This window comes from Dysidea avara, chromosome 6 (genome assembly GCF_963678975.1).
Source record: "Dysidea avara chromosome 6, odDysAvar1.4, whole genome shotgun sequence".
Lineage (NCBI taxonomy): Eukaryota > Metazoa > Porifera > Demospongiae > Dictyoceratida > Dysideidae > Dysidea > Dysidea avara.
The window spans coordinates 8,920,891-8,943,293 of NC_089277.1; the positions used below are offsets into that span (position 1 = coordinate 8,920,891).

Below are 22,403 nucleotides of genomic sequence, written 5' to 3' on the forward strand. Positions count from 1 at the left end.
GCTACATGTTGTGGGCACTGACATGATGTCTCGAACATATCGGAGTACAAGCGAAGTCTGAAGTGACCATCAGCAGGAGGACCGGCCGAGAATAATGTATAGCTGGAAAGAAGTAGAGTGTGGAAATTGAAGTTGGCTGTCAGTATGTCTGAAAGTGAAGATTAGCTAGTTAGTTTTACAATAGGTTTATAGTTTCTATAGGTTTTAGCTAGTTAGATGCACAAAACAGCACCTTTTTTTATATTACTGCCTATAAGGGCACATTCTGTGTATATATGCATCATTATCGTTCAAACATGCATGGTCTAGGGGAAGTACCCAGGCCTTCCCCTTAAGACATTCCACTTTATATCCGAACCCCCTTCAAAAAAATCCTGGCTACGCTCCTGTATTGTATTGAACATCATTGTATGATAGCACTAGCTAAATCAAAAAATCTACATATGCATGGATGGATGGATGTCTTTGGCCAAGAAATAGAAATTGAATTTTAGGGATTTTCGGTTCATGCATGGTAGCTAAAACAAGAAAAGTTTTAGAGATTAAATCTAGGGGTATTTTTGCGGGCTGTGTATGCCACTTTGGAAGTAAATTAGCTGAACTGGCTAGATTTTTTTACAAAATTTGACTCTGAGATTGAATTTAAGGACGAGTTAAGTATAACATTTAGAAAACAACTAAGAAGCAAGGTAAACTTGGACAGATGTTGAATAACCATCACTTTATGCATATAAATTTTTGTTACTCATTATACTGTATGCATACCCTAGCTAGGAGATTTTAAAAAGTTAATGATCTGATATTAAATCTGAGAGCATTTTATGGTTGTGTTTGTAATTTTTAACCTTCGAAAATTTTACTTATTTAAACACTCTGAGATTGAATCTGATAGCATTTTTGAAAAGTTTTACATGCCATTAAAAAAAAAACAAGCTTATAGTCTAAGCGTAGTGTAGTAGTCACTCACAATTTTAGGGGGTGAGTCTGAGATTTTAGGGGAGGGGGAAGTTCCCCCTAACAGCCCTAGAATAAACACTGAATTGTACTCGCTAGTCAATGCACTGATGCACGACAGATCGTACGGCCTGCTGATTGTCAGAATGAAACAATGGGGGTGGTGAAAGCAGAGACCAGGGACAGGGGAGAAGCCAGGGCTCATCTATGAGTTCTATATATTTTGAGTTCTTAATTAGTCTAGCTATCCTTTTAAAAAAAAAACAGTTTCCAGAAACTGGTCAAACAAGATCGAGAGGATACTCTAGTAGAACAGTCACTCTAATAAAGAAGTCATCGAGCAATCACCCTCAACTGATGCCAAGTTGTTATGAACTATAGTCATAACAACTTGGCATCAGTTGAGGGATATCAGTATACGTAGTTAAATATTTTAAGTCTTTATAAAGACTCAAAATATTTAACTATACTGATATCCATGCAAGAGGCCAGACCATGCATCAAAAGAAAAATCAAACAAAGGTGTATAATGGGTAACTGCATCAACTCTATGCAGGGGCAGATCCAGGAGCTGGCAAGGGGAAGGGGCACAAAGAGGCTAAGTTATTGGTTGCCAGTTGGAGAGAGTAGATTCTCTAGTTAGTTGTTGTATCTCTAAAGCAGCAAACAATTACCTCTTAGTAGTGTCTCACTGTTGAATTTTAGCATTGTGCAGCCGGATGGCTGTGAAGTCTTAAGAGCTTCTGCATAACAAGGTTTAGTATTTCAGTCAAAAGAAGCATGGCTCCTAGACAAGGAGTGAGGGGTATTTGCACCAATTACCCCCATCCTGGGGCTGCCACTGCAATGACTAAGGCCACTCCAAGTAATACTTAAGTTTCTGGTCACTCCCTAGCCAACAAAAGGTTGTGGTAGGGCGGATAATCAGGACTTTGGACTCTTACATATGCACCAGTAATAACTGTGATGACACACTGTATAGAGTATTATTTGCTCAATTTAGCCGATTCATGTTTATTTTAGTGCATTACCCAGCTTATAACCAACATTCATAGAGCATAAGTAATCATGCTTCTGCAAAAATGCACTAGGAAAAATTTTGATGGCTAGCTACACTGTTTTAAAACTGAGCACAACAATGTATAGCTAAGCACTATAGGAAATGTCTTGCCCATGTAGCTACTTTGCTTCAAACTCAACGTAAGACATCTAGACTACAAATACTTTACAAAGCATTATACAACCAATAAAACTTTTTTCAGAACGGTACAAGAATGGAGCTCATTACCACAATTCCTAATCAAACTAGATGACTTTTACTCATTTAAAATTACAAATTACTCTAAAGGTATGATTTTTCTTCCTTTTTTCCCTGAGCATACTGAGCATTGCTGACTACTCAGAACAAATAAATGTTAAGGGTAGTGTGACTGCTCTATTAGAGTATCTCAATCTTTTGCAGTGTTGCTGAAAGCAGTTAGGCCATACCTTAGTTTCTGGTCACCTGCCTGCATGGAAACCCCAGTTTGTGAGGAATATTATACAGGCACTTAAGTGCACATGACCCAGTAAAAGGACACCCAGTGCCCTACAGTTCAAAACATACAATAGTAGCTATAGCTATTATTGTATGTTTTGAAACAAAACTCAACAAAAAGCAAACAAGGAATACAAGGTGTAGGTGTAGCAAAATCCTATTGTAGAAAAGAAACTTTCAAGCAAGATCTTATGTTGTGAAGTAAATCAGGTGATCAGATGTAGAAGCCATTGAAAAACAATGAACAGTGAAACAATGGGTAAACAAGAGGTCACAAAAAGGAGAACTATAAAATAACCAGAGGAGCCTCTTGAGCTTATTGAGGTTGGTTGCCATTCATAGATTTGTTAATATTATGGTGTCTCTCTGTTACAGAAAGAAGATAGATCTTGAAGGAGAGCAGCAACCTTATTTGTTAAAGATTTGGTCTAAGGTCTTCTGAACACAAGGACAAAAATAAAGAAATTAGCAATACAAGCAGATTTAGAAAGTGACAAACGATCAAGATTAACTAATGTAGGGAAAATTGAGTATGTAATTGTTAAAGTTTCTGCTCAATGATGTGATCGGAAAGCTGTTCCACTGTTTGGTAGTGTGGGGGGAGAAACTCCGTTGGTAGACAGTCATTTTGGTTACTGGTGTGACATCTGTATTGATGGAAAAGTGTATGTAGTTGGATATGACATGGAGATCAGAGCTTGAATTGAGGGTACACAGGAGGGGGGGGGGTATAAGTAATTGAGTATACCCTAGAAATAGACTTTGTTAGCTGCTTACCCATGAAACAGAATTTTCTGCAGTTAATATCACAAGTGAAATAGTGAGAGCTATCTCAGTGGTTTCAGGTCGATATACACTAATAGAACAACATTCTAATAGAACAGTCAAGTTAAATTCATGTATACTCTATAGACTGTAATAATTTTCAAAAATAGTGATATAATCTACTAATCTAGAGCTAATATGAGTCAGCTAGTTGTGTGGCCAAATACTGACTGGGCACAGGGAGTATACTGATAATCTTTGCTTTGCGCATGCAAGATGCTGAGATAAACACCATATGTGATATTGCAAACTGATGACTTAAAACTAAAGCTACAACCCTTGAAATGTTAGTTATTCTCCCCCCCCCCATATTCACACTGAAAAATTAGTCTACCTTTACGTTATTTTATGATTCAAGCACTGGTGGAGATGTAAGTTGAATGGATGGTAGGTCATGATGTAGTACTTATGCAATAAATTTAATTGGCTAACAGTACATACAGTTTCTATAAATGGTTTAGTGGGTGGTCGTGACTGATGGCATCTTGAACAAGGACACAAATAATGTATTGTGTGGTAATTATGTCAAGAAATAATCCAATGCTGAGAAAGGTTTTCAATTTTGATTTTACAGCACAAGGAATGATAAGTTTAAATCATGGTGTTCCAGAGGGATGTTAATTAATTAAAGTAAGAATGTTTAAATATGTTGTTTAAATGACAAGAAATGATAAGTTTATTACCAGCACCAGATCTGGTATTAGCATAACTGAAATTGATTAATTCTGAACATTGAACTGATTGGTTTGTATCTTAATAGATGTGGTGGCAAATAGTATATTTTGTAATTCAAATAGGTATAGCAGGGGAAGAATTCTGTTTTGTAGCAGCTGGTGCAATCATTCAATAAAATTAATATTTGGTGGCACTGCACTGGGTTCAATACTTAAAAAAGTCCATCGTCATATGTGGACTACATATTTGAGTGCATTGAGATCAAATCATTGAAAGGTATAGTCTGACCGTTGTGAAGGTTGAATGAATAAAAGCAATTGTATGACATTATTAGTCCCAATACCTTGTCACAGTAAGCACAAGCATAAATTGATTTATGGTGTTTATCCAAACTTATAATAGTTATGAGTCCCAAATCCCTTGTGTGACTAGTCTTATCAGAGATAGCATAGATGGTTATAGTAGTAGATGAAAACATCAGGAAGTCTAATTTGAAAAGTTCTGAGAAACTTCAATAACTCAATTATAAATCTAATTGTGGACAACATAAGAAAAAACACAAATATAACTACGTAAAAGTGACCAGTGGTATTTTCCTTGTGAAGTAATTACTAACTTCAGACACCTCTCAGTCATTTCAAAATTGCTACCTGCATGCTAATATATGTACGTATGTCAGTCGGTGTTATGAACATGCAATGCATACGTACCTCAAGTCTGATTCAGTCCTGTGGAACTTACAATCATGGTCACACCTGTACCAACAACTGTGCATAGTAACTGCTGAAATTGCCTTCTCCTAAACATACAAAGTTTCATAGTTAGCAGCTGATTTATTTATCATGCAGTACAGATGTTTGTTTCATTTCAACTGATTTAGCTTGATAGGCTCATGATTTTACTGAACTCTACATTGCTGTGGAAGAGGCCATAATGATAACCCTACTGTGAAAAGTCAAATTGTCATTGGGTGGTCTACAAACATTACAATGAAATTCTAAATTCTCTTGAACATTACGAAAATCCATTGCATTTGACTTTTCACAAGTATTTCAAAGTTCTGGGAAATCTTCCAGTGCATTCTATACAGTAGCTAGTTTTTGCATCCTTATACGTAGCAATAGAAATTAGACCTGCATTTAGATGTACCAGATATAGAGATGCTGTAGGAATTATCATGATATTATAATGGACATTAGTTTATAATTAGATGTTGGGTTCAAAACAAACCAATAGAGCACAGAACTACTGCATGAACTTTAGAATTGAATATTTTTTAGAACATTTATTTTTATTTTAGCTTTGCAAGGTGCCCAGCAGGCGTGGATTGAGGGGGGATGGCAAGAATAGGTTCTTGACCCTTCACACTCTACAAAAAATTTTATTAGGCATGGGCAATATATGTCATGAAAATCTCTATTTTACATTAGCTATACAAACATTATCAATCAGCAGGCAGAACTCAGGGGTCCAGGTTTGTGCATCTATTAGATAGTCCAATAGAATAGTCACCCAAGCAAATATTCAGATATTGCAGCTGTTCTGAAATTAGCCTCACATTTAATTCAAGAGTCTGTACACTTAAAAATTTCAAAGTTACTATTGTAAGATTGAGATACCCTAATAGAGCAGTCACCCTAATAAATATTATTTATATTACTGATATTACCAACTCAAGGAGGAGGGCATGCCATGGCCACCAGATCAGTATCCCCTCCATCCTTCACCCTCCATGCTTTGAATGCTAGTGTGTTTCCTACACTACTTAAAGTATGCTTTCCCTACACCTAGCTTTGTGTTATGTAGCTAGACATTGTCATCACCAAAGTGTGCATGGTAATTCCTCTGAAACTCAGTCGAAAATATAGGACATGCTTACAATTTGTAACACTTTAATGATTTTTTTTTTAAAGTTTGACCCTTTCTTGGAATCATCCTCGATGTCAAGTATAACTTCAGGAACAAAGTAATCAATTTTTTGGAATGGTTTATGCTGGATGTACTGTCCTAGATGGCTGCAAGTTAGGCTGCCTAAGTCCAGTCATGGATTTTTTTCTCCTTTTCAAACACTCTTTCTGTAACAACTTTAAACAGGCTCTAGGACCAGGAGTCCTACAGACCTTCAGCACTTGTGCTGTAAAGCCTTAATAAATACAGAAAAAAAATTCTGACTGAATAAAATAGTGTATTTTTACGTAACACATGCAGTCTTACAGTATTGTTTCAGTATTAACAGTAATGTTCATGATGAATATTGCCACAAATAGTTTTAAGATACACGTATAATTCACAGAATTAACTGCAAAACAAATATACCCCACAAAATTTTATAGCCATACAACAGCCAACTTTTGTCAACATCTTCATACGGTTTCACTCAAAAGTTGTGATTATCATGAAGGTGTTCATTTAATTACACAAGATCAAGTACATTCTGCGAATCCTATGTGAGAGCCTGTGAATACAGGGAGTCAGAAACATGTACAATCAAACATGCAAACTCACAAAGTGCATGTTCAGAAAAGCATTACAAGTAAACACTAATATAATGCATAGCTCTATTTTATCTTTTAGAAAATACTCTAATTGTGTAGTCAATTTGGCATTCAAACATATGTTGACTGTATTAAAAAAAACACATACACAATAATTTTTCTTAAAGTGTTTATATGGGTTGCAGTGTTATAGGACCCCAAAAATATGGGCACATGCATTCATATATTGAGGAGAATGGTTACAATCTCAAGACTCCAACTGTGCCACAATATCAGCACCACATTAATTGTGACAAGTTAAGGTGAACAAAAACCAGCAGCTGGCATGTGGCACATAATAATATACCTACTTATACACAAACTGTATTGAGTATATCTGCACTACCAATATCCATAATATGAGTAAGTTATAAATAAATGCCAACAAATATTTTTGTCCATGTTTTGGGTTTACTGAAGTTCATGTTTATATAACACATAAATTTAATTTATAATACCCACTTATGACAACAGTCTCATATTACATATCTAAACAGTTGATATTACAGTGTTGTTATAACACACCTCCAATACACCATATACTACACAGTCCACTTCTACAGTCCAAGTACAAAAATAACTTGTATTAGAGAATCACAAACTGAAGACTTTTAATCTGTCTTGAATAGCTAAAAGGACATGGTATTAGAAAGTAAGCCAAAAATTAAAGCTAGTTATAGACTAACTAATCTAGCTTTGGGGCTCACCATGTTTATTTAATGCATGCACACTTATATTTCTGCCTGTATTTACTCCATCTTTATGTCAGTTTTAGTTCAAACTATTATAAAAACAAACCACAGATTGGCATCATCCTAATACTGATCAGTATTGGGCTCATGGGAATCATTAATAGATTTTTGATTTTTTTATGATTTCTAATTTTTGAAATTTAATTTTTTGTCTTATGCTTTGTTAGTAGTTTCAATCCAAAGATGGAATTAGAATGGGCAGTATATAAGAACATGAATTTTGTATTTAACCACTCTATTTTTTGAAAACAGCACTCTTAGCTATATATATAGCTGTTTAGTATTCACAATCCTAGTGAGAAAGTATTCTTACTGTACACCTATGAATGGCCAGGAAGCATGCAGGGAGAATTCCTGAGCTCACGTTATTACGCTTTTAGCTCCTACATGTCTGTAGTGACACACATAACAATTTTTGTACATAAGTGCATGTGGTTTAGTTGTTGTATGCACTAATGTAAATATAGCATATAATAGCAATGGATCTATTTAGCTATGTGTGTTTGAAACTGCCAACTATGTTTTTGCCACATCCTTAGTCTAAAGTTTCTACCTGTTGCACTTCAATTTTTAATGTTCCATTATATGCTCACAAGATATCTGATGTTCCATTAGGCATATATATACACAAATATACAACTCAAATTATATACTGCTAGGGACTCAGATTAGCTATGCTTTTAAATCTTCCTGTTATTCTTTCTAGCAATTCTTTTTTCTTCACCTATTATCCCTGAAATTATTCTCTAAAACTTCTGTAGTTGCAGCTTTATAGGATAAATTGTAGCTAAAATTGAGATATATACTCTAACGAAACAGTCACATTATAGGTGACTCCCTTGATTAGGGTATATGAATGCTCTATTAGAGTATTTCAATTTTATTCCGGTTTTATAACAACTCTTTTTATTCCACCTATAGCAGTGTTTGAGAGGGTGCCTTCAAGACATTTTCATATATACTACTGCTCTTAGTTGAACATTCCATAATTAAACAATCATTTAAATTGGATGAAGTGGGTGCCCAGCATAAATGCAAGACATTATGTTTTCAACAAAGAAATAATCTCATACATAGTTCAATTGTTGTTTTACTGATAGTCATTGAACACACAGGCTATTTTGGTGGTATTTTTGAGATGTGACTTTAGAAAATTTTGTCCCATCTTTCTTACTGTTGCAATTTGTTCATTCTAGCTGGTATCTTAGGCAAAATAATGTACAAAGCTATTGTTCTGAACAATGTGTCTAGCTCAAAATCCTTGTATACATATAGACAAGACAGAAGCATCTAGCTAAGATATTTTACAGTAAATGTGACTGAGCAAAAATCACCATAGCAAAGCAGTCACCTAATGTAGAACAGTCGCATGTATTGACAGTTTAAAAGTAAACAATTGAACATGTGTTAAACTAATGGGGAAAACCCTACCACTATAGCTATAAATAGACCACAATTATGTGTGATGTTTCCACACAGCTTAACTGTTACTATCACATTTCTTGCTCCACATCCTTCGTATGCTTTTCAGTTAAACTTATATATGCCCAATATAATACTAATTATTAGCATTTTTAGAATAATAATGAATGATGAGTACAAATGATTACAAAATATTGCTCAATGTTATAGTAAATAAACAGAAGTCCAAATCTACCAAATATCTCTAAATCATCAGCCTTTGCAGATTGCTACCTGTTTTAAAACAGGGAAAAATCTGGATGAACATTCAGGAGGCAATTTGGTGTGTCAAAACGCAATGTAAATGACTCAATTTCATATAAATTAAGCCTAAAGAGGGTACAAGATGAAATAATGGCATCTTTTATTTGTTGTGGTGTAGCCCATCTGTCCTCATTCCAATAGATAGCAGCAACTCCACTCACAAGTGGGGCAGCCTGTGATGTCCCACTATATGTAACCACAGCAGTACGACTGGATAATCCTGCACTTCTTATATCCTGCCCTGGAGCAAATATGTCTACACAACTTCCATAGTTTGTTCCATCATCTGGTAGGTTATAAAGATTATCGCCTTGACGTGTTCCTCCAACTGTTAGAGCAACAGGTGAAGCAGCAGGTGTCTCACTGTTGAATAGAAATAATACAGTATATATATACATAGATTGTTACTACGTATATCATGGACTACTATATAGTATGCATGTTAGCTTTGAATACAAGTTATGTATAATCGTTATACAAATTAATACTAGCCCTGTTACACCTTGTCCTACATTATGGATGCATAGCTACAGAATGTGTTGCTTTTAAATTAACTATTTAGCCAATGCAGCCCACCACAGCAATAATTTTCCTGAGATATAACCACAGCGAAATTCATTGCATGGGATTTATACAATAAGAAGCACTGCTTTTAAGCATCAAAGTATTTTACATGCTAAGCTATAAACCACTGGCTTGATGATATCAGCTGGGATTGTAAATTCTAAAGGTACACGTTTTCATGCCAGCATTTGCAAAATGGATGCATAAGGCTCACACCATTGGACAGATGACTAGTATGTGTGTGTGGTGTATGTGTGTGTGTGTGTGTGTGTGTGTGTGTGTGTGTGTGTGTGTGTGTGTGTGTGTGTGTGTGTGTGTGTGTGTTTGTGTGTTGTGTGGCTACCGACCTGCATGCATCAGTGAAGTCATTGCCAGCAGCCACCACCACTAGTATCCCAGCATCATTAGCAGCTGCAATAGCATCATGTACTGCTTGAGATGGGGGTCCCCCTAATGACATATTAATGATGATGCGTCTCCTCCTCCTTGCTGACTCCACTACTCCAATAACATGGTTTATTCCAAGAATGATAGTACTATATTGGCCATCTCCATTACAGTCAAGCACACGAGTGCTATACACCGTAGCACCTTTAGCTGCACCAAAAGTCCTTCCAGCAACTAAGGCAGCAACATGAGTTCCATGACCATCGCAATCTCTTCCTTGTTGATTACTGCCAGTTGTGTTATCAGTGGGATCAAAGGAATCATATTTAGCCCTTCCTTCAAATTCTTCATGATCGTATCTGATTCCTGTAATGTATAGATGATATATAGTAACTTTTACAACAAGTGGATAAAAGTTTCAATTATCTGACTGTTCTATAAGAGTTAATATACAAATATACATAACAATTATAATACACACAAAATGTGTTTTACTTTTCTCTACACAAGTCTTTAAGAGTTTTACACCTTTTGTCACAGTTATCCAAACACTACGTAGCTATAGGTGCCCTTAGGAGGTCAAGTACTGTATAGCGTACATATTTGTAACATATAAAAAAGATTTAGAAAACAATGAAATAAATGGTCAACATGCAGTCATTTTTCACTGCACATATGTATTACTGCAGGGGCAGATCCAGGGAGTTCAAATGGTTCCATGGAACCCCCTTTTGAAAGAACCTCTCTTACTCAAGATACTCTAATAGAGCAGTCACATGCAGTAGTCTTTTGAGCAGTAGTGTAGCAAGCTATGTATCTAGTTATAAATAAGGAAATAAAGTTGATGAGGGAATCTATGGTGAGGGGCAGCTTTTGTCAGCAAGTGATGACTTTTTTTCGGTCTTCAACTTACAGCTAGGCTGAAGTTGCAATTACAGAGTGGAATCCCCCTTTTTAAAAGTCTGGATCCGCGCCTGCAATGGTCACTACAATAATTATATGGGTTATTATTGGAAGTAAAAAAGGAGTAGTTTGTAAATGTTGTGGTGTAACACATCAGCCTACCTGTGTCAAAGACGTAGATGTCAACTCCTGCTCCATCATTGATGGGGGAATATTGCCCATCCAGTGGGAGATCATATTGGTCAATTCTATCCAAATGCCACTGTGAAGTCCATCCTGCTGCTTTTGCCATCTGATCCTCTTCAATGTATTCCACATCTGATTGTTGACACATCTGACAACATAATGATATTGTAAGTGATTAACAATTCACAATGGTTTAAATGTAATGCAATGTAAAGTTCCAGCAGCTGTACACAAAATATACTTATATAATTATTGCTGCTCAGCAAAGCAGCACTGGCGTGTCTATACACCACTCAGGATAAACTACAAAACCTCCTGGAGCAGAACTATAGTAACCACAGAGGCATGGCATATCTATATATCACTCAATTATAGAGGCCATGGAATTCAAAATTCCACAATGATCTCTACACAAGTAAACAACAGTTGGGAATATGCTTTCCTCCTAGTTGCCAAGTCACTAAACTCTTAATATACAGCTTTGTAGACTGGAGCAATGTGAGTAAAATTTTTTGCTCAAGGAAATAACAACCACTAAAGTAACTGACATTATGCATCAAACTTTGAACCTCAAGTCAGTACTCTATCCAGTGGCTGTATATGCTACTTTATCATAGAGAGTGTACAATACACACACACACACAATAATGTATGTAGCCTTTACAAACTGTGAAGTAAGTTACATGTTGTTCTGAGTACCTACGTACCATGTCAACTCCATCATGATTCATTTTTGCTATGGCTCCATGACGACGACGTGAAGTGTGAAATTGTTTAACACCATTAATCATCACAGAACTGTCAATATCATTTGTTGCACTTGCAATGGTTGACACCTAACAGTAATAATATAACACAGCATTAAATATGATACCAAGCACTCACCATTTTAGTCATATTACAGTTTTCCTTCATCATCACAATGTAGCTGGATGGAATGACAGATCCTTGTCTACCTCTGATCATCTTCTGACACTTGTATGAGTTGTCCATCAGTTCAACCATCTTAATAGACTCCACCAGGTCACTGTGACATAACTGTGGACACAAACAGAGATGAGAATTACATGCAGGTAACTAGCTATGCATGTATGCAATAGAATTGTATATACCTTCTTCAGATCTTTAGGAACCAGTGTGGCAGTAAATGATTTATCTGAGTACTGAATGTTACTAGCTCCATTTAGTCTTTCAATGAGAGATTGAATTTTGTTTGATCTGGTGTAAAGAGTAGTAGTGACCATGTATCGGCCAGTCTCCAGTATAGTCTTAGCTCCATTATCCCCCACTGTATCACTGGTAAGTATCAACTTGTCACATTTCATAGCTGAAGTGATCATGACCATAGTTGTAGCTACAAGAAGGATCTTCTGTAGCTGATATTTAAACATCATCTTGACTGTTCCTTATTAACTATGTGATACCGAACTTTGTTCTACTGCTCCATCACAACTGTTGCTACTTTTATAACAATTTTTAGTGGATATGTTATTGGGATTCTGTCAACTTTATGACTCCTTGTAAGGTAGTTATATTGCAAGCATGTGTATTGTGTAAATACAAACTATCTACTAGTAGGATGAACACAAAGGTGTAGGTATATACATAAGTAGGTGATAGTGAAATAATAGCAAGGCATATACATAGTTACACATCCTGACATCTTACATGCAGGAAAGTTTTATATATACTGCATGTATTTCTTGCACTTGTAAATGAAATGTACATATGTTTGTAGTGTAAACAAGTGTAATAGGGAAAATGTAGATGTACGCAGGCAAATGCAAAACGTAAGCAAGTGTACATTTCTTTTTGTATTAATGAGCTAATTTGTGGCATGCAACTTGATCTAACTATAGTCACTATATTAGTTAAAATAAAAATTCACTGGCCTGGTAGCTATTGATGTGATAAGGAAAACAATAATGGTGCGGAAATGAGAAACCAAAAATGAAGTTTATGTGGCCTGGTGTGCCATTAAGGTTTCTGATTTTGTAATGTACCTGATTTTGTAAAATGCTTGTTTTTATCATTTTCCTTCCTTTTAGCTCAATCATCACTTTGCTGGACTGCATTGTTTGGGAATAATTACTGATTTGTTGCATGGCTTCACTGAATACAAATTAAATGCACCATACACATTGAAAATTAAAGCTACACAAATGTATGACTGTGTACATAAACACAAAGTTAGCATGTTGTGTACTTTGTACATTTCAATATCCTTCCCATACAAAAGGATATCTTGCACAGTAAAACATCCTCTTAATATGCTCTTAATAATATGTAGTGAAATCTGTGGCAAACAGTGTACATCACTGTACATTTTAATGACCATCATTATATAAGAATTTGCAGTAATGTCCACAAATTTCACTGCTTATTTTTACAGTGTAGGGCCACCTATGTTACTAACAGACTATGACACCATAAACATCATACACATGCACGTAGATGCTGAAAACTGCATGCATTCATGCACTGCATAGACTATATACTGTAATGGTATCACCTACATTATCTCAGAACATGATTATAATTATCAGGCTGCCAACCTATGCAGTATATATAGTCACAAAAAAAACATAATTTCTTTATTCATCAAACTGGAATATGCTGAGACTACTGCATGACAATGGAATTTCACATAATTAATGAACTCCGTGAATTGTGGACAGCCTTAAATTAAAGGAGACAGTCATCTAGTTCTATTACTAGTATAATAAGAAGAATCTATTCTTTCTGCCTCAGAGAGTCTCAGCTGTTACAAACATACATACATATTACCCCATAGTTATAGTCTACAAACATCCTCTGTTTTCAGGAATGTACAACTGTGGAGTATACATGTTACATACTAGACTCTTAACATGCTGGGTATTACAGTATATCTGTCACCACTATGAAGATACTAATCAACCATCATTCCAGATTAGTTTTACTCCTCAGGCTGAACAAGGCACTGCACGCATGGTGAATAATTAGCTAATGGGCAGGTCTTCAAGAGCAAAAAGCAGTATGATATGCTGAATTATTTGTTAACCTGAGTCACAAAACCAAGACTATTGCAACATGTAAGGGGTTTGCATATCTTGCTTCCACTCACATCATCATCTTCACTAAACTCATCAACAATAATTAAGTTCAGTAAATTTTTTCTTTGAAGCCTACCATCACCAGATTGCAAGCGTATTATTATAATGATTTCACCTTTCATTGAAGCTTTATATAGCAAACCATCTACCGTATGGCCAGTGAGATTTACACTTTAACTCATTGCAAATTCAAAGTTGTTTTCATTTCACAATAACTGGTATTGTTATGGATGCCATGAATGCTTGGGGCCACAAACTGAATCATGACTTTTGTTAGCCAGGAGATCTGGAAGGAAAATGAACATAAAGATCGATGTAAGGCACATAATAATAATGAGTGGTCAGTGAACAGGCAATTGCTATACGAGTTTCAGGGATGAGTACAGGGGACAATTGTGGCCAAAAAGCTAATTGTATGTAAATAATGATAGCTGTAAAACAAGTCAGACCTAAATAGCACCAGAATTCCAAATAGTAAAAAGCCAAGGTCATGCGTGTGATTCTAAATCTCAGTCATTTAACTAAAAGTTTAGCTACTTCAAGTTCCAATCTTATGATAACTACTTTCCAACATTTCTTTAAATTCCCTTTGTTTTAACTTCCTATGTTTCAGTTCATGGACTATTTCTTTAAAATTGCTTACAGATTCAATGTAATGATATGTAGTTATTTTTCAAAAATTAAAATCACTTTTGAAATTGTGGTCCATCGTTTGATTAAAATTGTCTGAAATCCAATCATGTGCCATAATAGCTGTTTTTTTTATTTTTATTAATGGCTTCCAATTTCAAACCTTTGTTAGAGAAGTTAATTACTTAAATTTCTTTCCTGGTGCAAAAACTTCAGATTACTGGGTCATCACCATTTTAATACATTGGCATAAATACAGTCCTTTTACAATGTTTTAATCAATCGGTTTTGCAATGATAGTACACATCTGGGGCTGAGCTATGTATGTTGAGAATTTCTGTTATATGTAGAACAGCAAATGTCTGCCATCACCATGGCGATATTCCAATAATTGGTTATTCTCTGACAACACATGAAAGTTAAAGGCAGCATGATATAGGTGCCATTACTGTGTATAGTATCTACTTTAGATAAACCCAATTATAAGGACATTTCTTTTAAAATAACATGTTGGTTGCCTCACAGAATTTCCAGGGAGGTGGGGTAACAGTTGAGTGTTGGAACGTTTGCTGGCTTAATGTTGCTATTAGACCAAGTGATGAAATTGCCATCCATAGTGCAGTGCAAAAGCTTCAGAATTGCAGGGACATCTCCATTCCAAGAATTTTGCTGTAAAGTACTGTGAAATTTTGTCAAATAAAAGTAGCTGTACTCCAGCTGAAATTTTCAATCTACTTAAATAGATTCATCAAGTTACAATCTATCACAACTGATAAGCTGTATATTTTAAAATGGTACCTTTTCCACACATTTTACATACCAGCAAACAAATGATGTATAACACTTGGCTCCTTATACTGATTAACTTGCTCAGTTTTAGTATCAAAATGCAGCCAGATACTGTAGCTACATTCATTGAAAATTTCAGCAATTATATGAAATGATCAACAAGTTATGAAGCTTCATAGTGCAAAAATGGGTCCACTTTGTGTGTGAAAAGGGTATCCTCTCACACATCCAGTCGCAAATGTATCCTGATAATTATTTTGTTACTATAATATATTGCATTGATTAATAGTCAGTTTGGTCATATCATAGCAAAAAGTTGAAAGGTAATACTATTATTATTATGCAATATTACATAGCTATGTGTGTGTTTACAACACATCCTGCCATTTAATTGTCTACCAAAAAATGATTATTCTTATGAGATGTGTTACATGCATTGCATCTCCACATTCATTCATTCTCTGCATTCATTACTTTCCCAAATTATATAGTATAGTGAGAGTGTTAAGTTACATTTGTACTGCAAGTTTCAGCATAATTACCATTATGTAGCTATAAAGTTTTTGGCTTCATGTTTTGGCTCCAGATTTGGCTCAACGTATGACCTCATTATTTCACTTATATGTTATCCTTCTTGTGTAAAAGGAATTAATTTTAGTTAGCATGTGAAATGTTTTATGTAATGGACAAAGTACAGATACAAACATAATTATACACTATAATTTGTGTTTATGTACAGAACTGTACTTTTGTATACATTCAGCTTCTTTACACACAATAACATGTGTTATGTAATGTATTCAGTATAGTATAGCCATAATTTTAAATTCTTCATTTGACTAATTATACATGTCTATCATGTGTAAAGGAAGAATCATATGCAACAATTTGTCTACATGCTATGATGTGGATTGTCTTGTTATAGTCAGCCTACACAGTTACAATAACACTCAATCGGCATAGGAATGGACAACTTTGGAATGGACAATGCCTATATTGTATAGTATAAGCTCTATATCATTTATACTTTATTTTTGGCTCCTTATACTTATTTACTGCAACAAAATGATTATAATTCTTAAAATATCTACAAGCAAAATGCAATCTTTGTACTTTGGAATTTTTAAAGGATAAGCGATCAATGTATCCATAGTGGGATAGCATTCACAGATTAAAATCATTTACTGGCAAGAAGTCAATGGTTAAGTAGAGGTTGAATGCAGAGAAGATCTCCTCTGGTGCATGCCTAGACTGCATGTTGTGGGAGATCAAGTCACCACTGGGTCTGGGATTCTTTTCTACATTGTTTACATTTCAGCTACATGTTTCTGACTCCCTGTATTCACAAGCTTTAAGCCTTCTCAGGGGTTCCTAGTGGGATAGCATTCACAGAGTATGGAAAATCGAATGTTCTGTCTATAAATTAAGTTATTATAGAAACAAACTGTGCATGAATTAGTTTTTATTGCAAGCTTTATGTCCTTTTGATTCAAATGATGGGAGAACAGTGAATTGAGAGGTATAATTTCTACCATATAAAAGTGTTGATTTTGTTATCACAACTGCAGCAAAAAAGTGTAAGTATATGCTATAACATACATATGTACGTTAATGCATGTTATATGCCTGCATGTAACTTTCAAACACCACTGTTGTCAGGAATGCGCCTTATAAAAGCAAAGCATGTCTAAAGGGGTAGAGTAAAGCCAGAATGGTGAACACATATTGCATAGCTATATGTGTAAGTAAGCTTTACCCTTAACTGTAAAGATATACTTGTGTGAGGTTCTTTATTGATATCTAGCTGTCTCAGAAGGTTTCCAGGTAGCCTGTATATACAGCAGCAAATGTTAAGAACCATTGGGTTAGGGTTCAGTGTACAGAAGATTCTAATCAAGTGACTATTGAGGGACGAAGTAGTAAAAGAACACTTTGCTCTGTTACAGTATTGTTTTCACTTTGTTCATGGCTTCATATTTTATGTCCACATTAGTGGCTTTCATGCATAAGATTACCACAATGTTATTGTTATGTTCATTGCATTATTCTAATTTGTGTTTGCGTATAGAACGGAAAATTTGTATAGTTTTCAGTTTCTGTAAATTTGTTGATCAGTTAATTCTTAATCAGAACCATTACTTTCCAGCACAAAAATGCACAGCTTGCAAAATAATTTACCCTATATAATGAGTCACAGAGTCTACATAACAGATCCTCCTAAATTATTATAAAAGCAATGTGACAGATGAAGGAATAGGACAAATTGAATATAAAAGAGTTAACAAAAGATGATGTTTGAATATCAGTTACAGAAGATCCTTCTTGTAGAGCTACAACTATGGTCATGATCACTTCAGCTATGAAATGCGACAAGTTGACACTTACCAGTGATGCAGTGGGGAATAATGGAGCAACATCAACTCAGACTATATATATTGGAGACTAGCCAATACATAGTATACGACTCTTCAACCAAAACGCAACACTAAAATGGAGCTAGTAACATTTAGTGCTCAAATGAATCATTTACAGCCACACTGGTTCATAGAGATCTGAAGAAGGTATACCTTACTGATGTAGAGGAAAGTATAGTGTTACAGTAACCATAGCTAGCCACTGGTAGGGTATCAAAGGAAAAGTATACAATATTACCATGCAACCATAACCATATTGATAGACATGCCACACATACAAAACTGTGCCAAACATTTATCTGTGTTTGTATCCATAGCATGACTTGGTGGAGTCTATTAAGATGGTTGAACTGATGGACAACTCTTACAAGTGTCAGAAGATAATCAGAGGTAGACAAGGATCTGTCATTCCATCCAGCTACATTGTGATGATGAAGGAAAACTGTAACATGACTAAAATGGTGAGTGGATGCAGTCAATGGCTATGTTATAATTGCTGTTACATAGACATCAGCCATTACCAGTGCTATGCACTACAAATGATATTGACAGTTCTGTGATGGTTGATGGCATGAGACAATTTCACTCTTCACATCTTTATGGGGCTATATTTTATCATCAAACTTTCCGGCTGCTGTTTTTGACTTCTTGTTGTGTAGTGAATAGTTAATTGTATTTTTATTTGTGTAATATAGTTGTTTTTGTATATGTCACCTTGTCTGCTTGTCATTGTACTTTTATGTGTAACCCTGTATGTGTGTAATGCTCCGGTAAGGAAAAACAACTATGCTGATTACTGTGAGGTTAAATTAAAAATCAATCAATCAATCATGGAGTGGCAGGTGGCCAGAGCAAGTACCTATGATCAAGAAGGGAAGAGCAAGGTATTATCCCTTTGATCCCACTGATGAAGCGGTAATGAATGAGGAAGAGATTGTGGTTATTATGGAACTGCATTAGCTGTTGGAAGGACTCTTGGTGCAGCTAAAAGAGTGCTTGGGTGCAATGTATGTGGCCCATATAGTACAATCACTCTTGGAATAAACCATGTGATTAGGGTCAAAAAAGGAAACAGAAGTAGAAGGATTATCATATTTCATTTGGGGGATCTCGATTACAAGCTCACAAGCTGCAGCCAGAGCTGCTACAAATGAGAGGATACTAGTGGTTGTTTCTGCAGGCAGTGGCTTCACTTCGTGAACTATATACTACTGTAGATGATTCAGCTGTTCAAGCAGCTTGTTCACTTATTTTTATATGTGTGGAGCTATCATGTATGCTGTACAAAAAAGGTATGACCATGTTGTCATATAGCTAGAAGTTTTCACAATTGCATTGTGTCTTCTAAAGACCTTCTTAACATATATACCAAAACAGCCAAGCTGTGAAAAAATGGTGCAGCCATCCAAAAGTATAATCATCAAAAATGATTAGCATTAGCATCATTGCAGCAATTTCTTGCCACTACCTTTGATTTCATTCACCCTGGCATTTTTGGAGGGCCACACCCTTTCTCACAGCATGGCTGCATTGGCATAATAATTAAACTTTAAATAAAGTGACTATCCATGCATGCATTGCAGGGGTGGATCTAGGATTTGAGGGAGTGCTAACATAATGGTTGGTTGGCTATGAAAAGTGACAAATGATTAATACAACTAGCTATAGTGTGCGGAACATGCTCTATCTAGGGGGGTCTGGGGGCATGACCCCACAGAAAATTTTTGCAAATTTAGCCTATTCAGTGTTAAATTTGGTAATATTTTTGACTGAAAAATTACGCCACTTTGTTTAAGTGATTCACAATGCTTGTACAATGCTTGTAAAGCATTGTGAATCACCTAAGTGTAATAATGATGAAATGACACCATTATCCAAGAACAGTTGTAAAACTAACTGTCATATAAAGGCACAGCCAGTAACTAAAAATATATTCTTTACATAAAGAACAGGAAGGGGAAGGATATGAATATCAGCTATATGAGATCAATACTTGCCATCAATTATGTGTTTCAAATACCTTAATTTAGCAGCACATTAAATTTAGCAATTTTAGAGTTTTGGTTTTTTGCTAATTGATTACATCAATTCACGAATATGGTAAATTCATCAATATACAAGATTGCTTAATTTAGTGTATTGCTTAGCTTAAAGTATAGCTAGTGTGCTTTATAGTCTCATGGCTCCAACTATAACGTCCAAACAGTAACAATGAAGAGAAGGCAAGTATACATTCACCATGCAGTGTGTAGAGTACGCATACGTAGAATTTTCCAGCTAGGGGGGGTCTGGGGTGATGCTTCCTCTGGAAATTTTTGGGATATAGTTATCACAAGATTGAATCTGGAAGTTATTTTTAACCAAATACTCTATTGTACTGAAAGATTGTGGGTACAAGATGGATGAGTTCAGTTACAAGCAATTTTAGAAAAACAGAACTACATTTTTAAATGCTATAGTATTGGATTATAAGAAAATACATAATAGTGGATTATACACAGGATTGGATCTTAAGGTCATTGTAGAGATTTAAAATGCACACAAAAATAACTTCAACTTTGTAGTATATAATAACCACAGACTGTTCTGTTGCTATTTCAATCTGACTTTTTACAACTATATATATATGGCCCCATCACCATATTAATTTTTTTACAACCAGTCACTTACATATACAACTAGGTTTTGGCCACAACTAACCCCCTTATAACGTGACAGCCTAAATGCTGTGGTATCATTTGAGCTTATAAAGTTGAGCTTCAAGGGGTTGGGAGTGCAACCCTGTATGACATTAAATTTTATTAACTTCAATTGATGCTAGATTCAGATAAATGCAGCATGGAACTTTGGTACTGATAAGGCAATAACAAACAGTTCTCAGACACTACAGCCTTGTTAACTGTATATATGCTAAGAAATTAACTGTATTACTTTAGCATGTCAACCCAAGAATCAAGTTTGTAGCAACAACTGAAAATACCCACTATATATTATTAAACTATTTTACAGAAGTTGTTCTCAGAAAGTGATTAGTATATGGCAGAATATTTGGACCAATGGTAAGATAGCAGTCAGTGCACAGGTCAAGAAAACACACTGGAAACTTCTTGAAAAAAACATTATGATGGATGTTCTATTAGAATAGTTGACTGTTCTATTAGAGTGTCTTGATTTTAAGGTTAAGTCTCACACCAAAAGTATAATTTGAATCCCTCTTAGTAATTCTAAGTAATATTAGCCATTCTCCCTTCTCTTTCCATCTTTTCATTGTCCATGCATACATATAAGATGCAATTGTATCTATACTGCAACTTCTAGAAGCTTCCTATGGTAAAATTTTTGATGGGGGTGCTGAGAAGCACCCCCCTAAATCCACCCTTGGTACAGATACATAATATATGACCTTTGTCATGTAGGTAGATTAACTTATGTGTTATATAAACATGAGCTTAAAACCAAAACATATGCAGTGTTATTATTAAACAGGTCCGCACCTCCAACCCACCATATGCCACTCCTATATTCCAAGTACAGAAATAACTCATTTTATAGAGAATCACAAATTTGAAGACTTTCAATTTTGTTTTGAATAATTATTATGCTTGTATAAACAAAAGGACATGCAGGTAAGTAAACAAGCCAAAAAGTAAAGCTAGTTACAGACCAACTGTGGGGCTCATTGCATTTTTTTAATATGTATGCCTCACACAGTTATATTTCTGCTCCATCTTTATGTCAGCACTTCAAGATACTATCTAGACTGTGACTAAGGTACACCACAGATTGGCATTATTTCAATACTGAACGAGATCATTAATAGATTTTTTGATTTTTGATTTTTTGTCTCATATTTTGTATTAGTAGTTTCAATTTAAAAATAAAGTTGAAATGGGCAGTAAATTGGAACATGTACCACTTTCACACCTCAGATCAATGGACAGCCAGTGCATATTATATTACATATTGCACTGACTCTAAATGTTAACGAGATATACACACTGCCTTAACAAGATATATGCACTGCTACAGAAATCATTAGATTTCTTTGATGTTACACTGTTATCTCTCTTCTCTTATATAGAGAATCAAACAAGCTGTGATTGTGAGATTGAATTTTGCCAAACAAGCTGTGATTGTGGGATTCAATTTTAATACATCAACAGTAATTTGTTTTTTACTTTTGTAAATGTAGTAATTAAAGTAACATAATTAACACTAGTCTCTTAAAATTACTATATTAACAAAAGTAAAATCAAACTACTGTTTGATGTATTAAAATTGAATCCCACAATCACAGCTTGTTTGGCAAAATTCAATCTCACAATCACAGCTTATTTGGTTCCCTATATAAGAGAAGGGTGTAACAACTAAAGATTTTGCCAATTAGGTAAGTCTGCATGTTAAAGTAGAACATATTAGTTATACCACGGGCA

The 22,403-nt window shown here is 35.1% G+C and overlaps 1 protein-coding gene and 1 long non-coding RNA gene across 2 annotated transcripts; one reads left to right on the top strand and one right to left on the bottom strand.

The window, feature by feature from the left end:
- Window positions 1-8,900: 8,900 nt before the first annotated feature.
- On the bottom strand, window positions 8,901-12,450 carry LOC136257191 (extracellular serine proteinase-like). Its single transcript, XM_066050263.1, has 6 exons — window positions 12,155-12,450; window positions 11,928-12,080; window positions 11,750-11,878; window positions 11,019-11,190; window positions 9,914-10,319; window positions 8,901-9,365 (listed from the first exon to the last, which is right to left on the bottom strand). Exons 1-6 carry the CDS (start codon window positions 12,434-12,436, stop codon window positions 8,978-8,980), a joined length of 1,530 nt encoding a protein of 509 aa, XP_065906335.1. The 5' UTR covers window positions 12,437-12,450; the 3' UTR covers window positions 8,901-8,977.
- Window positions 12,451-18,293: 5,843 nt separating this feature from the next.
- On the top strand, window positions 18,294-19,037 carry LOC136258632 (uncharacterized). Its single transcript, XR_010702895.1, has 2 exons — window positions 18,294-18,431; window positions 18,485-19,037. It is a non-coding gene; the product is annotated as an uncharacterized lncRNA (long non-coding RNA).
- The last annotated feature ends 3,366 nt before the right edge of the window (window positions 19,038-22,403 follow it).

Excerpts from the sequence above, each read along its gene's own strand:
- LOC136257191 (XM_066050263.1), bottom strand. The coding sequence starts at position 12,436 with ATGATGTTTAAATATCAGCTACAGAAGATCCTTCTTGTAGCTACAACT. Across the intron at positions 11,191-11,749 it reads ATCATGATGGAGTTGACATG|ATGTGTCAACAATCAGATGT; the intron begins GTACGTAGGTAC and ends TTATGTTGTCAG. Across the intron at positions 10,320-11,018 it reads CATCTACGTCTTTGACACAG|GAATCAGATACGATCATGAA; the intron begins GTAGGCTGATGT and ends TATACATTACAG.